Source organism: Pundamilia nyererei, unplaced genomic scaffold (assembly GCF_000239375.1).
Source record: "Pundamilia nyererei isolate P.nyererei 1_Seehausen unplaced genomic scaffold, PunNye1.0 scaffold00302, whole genome shotgun sequence".
NCBI classification, from domain to species: Eukaryota; Metazoa; Chordata; class Actinopteri; order Cichliformes; family Cichlidae; genus Pundamilia; species Pundamilia nyererei.
The window spans coordinates 594,601-597,543 of NW_005187703.1; the positions used below are offsets into that span (position 1 = coordinate 594,601).

At 37.2% G+C, this 2,943-nt stretch overlaps 1 protein-coding gene across 1 annotated transcript in view; it reads right to left on the reverse strand.

Moving 5' to 3' along the window:
• LOC102196792 (protein asteroid homolog 1-like) overlaps positions 1 to 252 on the reverse strand; it is a 2,197-nt gene extending 1,945 nt beyond the window's left edge. Inside the window, exon 1 of the mRNA XM_013915428.1 lies at positions 69 to 252. Within this exon, the coding sequence (XP_013770882.1) occupies positions 69 to 252 (184 nt within the window). The remainder of the gene's footprint in view (positions 1 to 68) is intronic.
• Between the last annotated feature and the right edge of the window lie 2,691 nt (positions 253 to 2,943).

Below are 2,943 nucleotides of genomic sequence, written 5' to 3' on the forward strand. Positions count from 1 at the left end.
TGTCTTTGCTTTTTTCAGTTTATATTTTAGACGAGACACATTTTTTTTATGCTTCTCGGGTCCTGAGCCTCCATCCAGGATGACGTACGGATTGACTTCACAGTCCTGCAGAGTCTTAAAGAACTTACAGACCTCATGTTTGAATCCAGGATAATCCCCTCCACATCGCTGGTCCAGCTTTGGATCAGATGTATAATACAAAAAATAGTAAAGAGCATTACCATCAATGATGAGATCTGTTTTTTCTACCATAACGTCTTCACAGAGACTCAAAACATCTATCATTTTCTTTAACGCTGAAACCTCCATGATTCCTTAAAGTGTGGATAAAGATGAGCAGTGGTTATTGTGCTAATGCCTCTGTGTCTGCAGATATTTATACTACTAGAGTGCACACCCACACCGACAGAACCAGTCACACCTGTTGTGACTACTCTAACATTCCTATCTTACTTTTTTGGTTTAATTTCTTTAATCTTCATGTTGTGGTTTTCTGTTTCATTTCACCCTGTGGAGCAAAATCAAACATGTTTCATTAACTTTCCAGTTGTTAATAAAGCAAAGGTACTTTGTGTCCATCACAAAGCTCAACCCTGCCATGAACTAAAAACTGCTGCAACACGAGCGTCACCGTCCACAGTGAAGCCAGTGTTATATGACCATGGACTGTGAGCATGCCAACTAAGAAAGAAGCAACGGCTCCAAAACATCTTGGACCGACATCTTGAAGCTCGACTGTCGCAGCTCCTCGTTATGGACGAGCGAAATGTCTTTTGGAGAAAGGTTAAATGGGCAGATGGCACAGCTGGCTGTTTCAACAGGACAAAACAAACACACATTAAACTTTTTTTGGAGCATAAATGCAAATAAGCATACAGGCTGATGTAAATCCACTTGCTCTTCAGCTGATAAATGCTATGGTAACAGCATTTATCAGTAATAGAGAAGAGTGTACAACTCTTACAGGAGCTGCTTTTACTTGTAACACTGTGCTATGGTTAGCTAGAAGCAAGAAACAAGGAAGTGATGTAAGCCAATGGTAAAGTAGAGATTCACCATATAAGAATCAGTCTATTTTCCATTTCACACAACAATACCCAGTAACCATCACAAGTTTTTTGTTTGTTTGTTTGTTTTTTTACTTTTTCTGAAGGTTTAGATTTTTTTTTCTGACTTAATTTTTGCTGTGAATAAGTGTTCGAAGCATTTTATATTCAGATATTACAACCAAAGTAAAAGCAATAAATGACAACAAATATTTTTTTAAAGAAGTTAATGCTCTCTGATATTTAAGTGTTAATTTGTGAATTACCCTTTCCCTAAACATTTTTTGTTTTAATCTCTTTTTTCAAAACCCCAGTGATAACTATGAGAACAAAAAAGTATTTGAATCAGTGAGAGACCAGTGACCTGTCCCAACCTCACCTCTTACCCAGTGACTCTGAAATGCATAATAGAGAGCAAATGTGATAATGTGAAACAACTAAATGTGTCCTTTGTCAGCTTGTATTTTAAAAAGAAAAAGTTATTTTCCTTCAATATTATTTTCAATAGTCACGAATAAACAAAGTATGATAGTCTTGTGTTTTTTTCCTGTGTTTTTCTTCTGGTTTCTTTTACAGCACATCTCTGACAGAAATTAAAAAAACTATTTTCACAGCAGACACCTGCACAATCATCTGTCACATTGTGTTGTTCAATTACTGATACATGCTGCACATTTCCTCACATAGCAAGAGCATCCAACATAAGATGTTTCTCTGTCTGATGAACAAACGCAAAACATTTTATTTAGAACAGGATGATTCATGATCCTAAAAGTCTGGAAACTTTGAGAATAATTAATTAATCGGCCACACCTTGGCACACCTTTGTACCTAGCTGTCCCACAGTATCTTACCAAAAAAAAAAAAAAGGAAAATAATTTAAAAAAGAATCAAACCATTGTACTGCTTAATTACCATCCTTACCACCTCCATCACAACTACATATGATAATATTAGGTTAGGCAGTGCTTTAGGCCAGCAGGGACAGATGCTGTTTTGGCTCCAGAACAACAAGAACAGCTGGTAATGTATACATCTATACATGTGAAACTTGGTTCATTTTTGTATCTCTGAAGATGATCATGATTACTAAAATTCCTGCTTCATTGTTGCCATATTTTGCATTGGCGTGTCTGCTATCTGTGGTAATCTTTACACATACTGACACAATAACACAACCTGCCACACCTATTCATCCTACCATACCTACATCTTTCTTTTGGTTTTGTTTTCTTGTTTTTTACTGGTATGTTGAATTGGTTTGTGACTCAGTGTGCATCTCTGTAGAGCAAAACCAAATGAGTTTCCCTTTTTTTCCTGCAGCTCTGTTAAGATCCTAACAAATAATATTGATCACAGAGATATTTTATCAAAGACTTAGATAAAATGGTGACAGTAGTGGAGTAAAAGAGAACAGGTTAAAGAACCAAGAAGTTGTTCTCAAACACTGTGCACTGTTGTGTGTAGTCCCAGTTTATCAGTTACATTACATTACATTTATATCACCAAATCATAACAAAGATTGGCTCAAGGTGCTTTGTACAGTATTATAACCCCAACAAGGCATATTGATGCAACATTTTAATTTTACTTCTGGTTTTGTCAACAGTTTTACACTTTATCCTTATTAAATCATCCAACTCAATACATCGGCCTGTTCCTTGGATTTTGACAAGGAGAGTGTTTACCTGTCTGTATAGCTTAGTCTACATTCATGAGGACAACACTTAGTGAGGACAGAAAAACTCTGCTAATATACTGTAGTATACAGTCTCGGTCGTTGTGTCCTTGGGCAAGACACTTCACCTACCGTCTACTGGTGTTGGCCAGAGGGGCCGATGGCGCGATATGGCAGCCTGGCTTCTGTCAGTCTGCCCCAGGGCAGCTGTGGCTACAA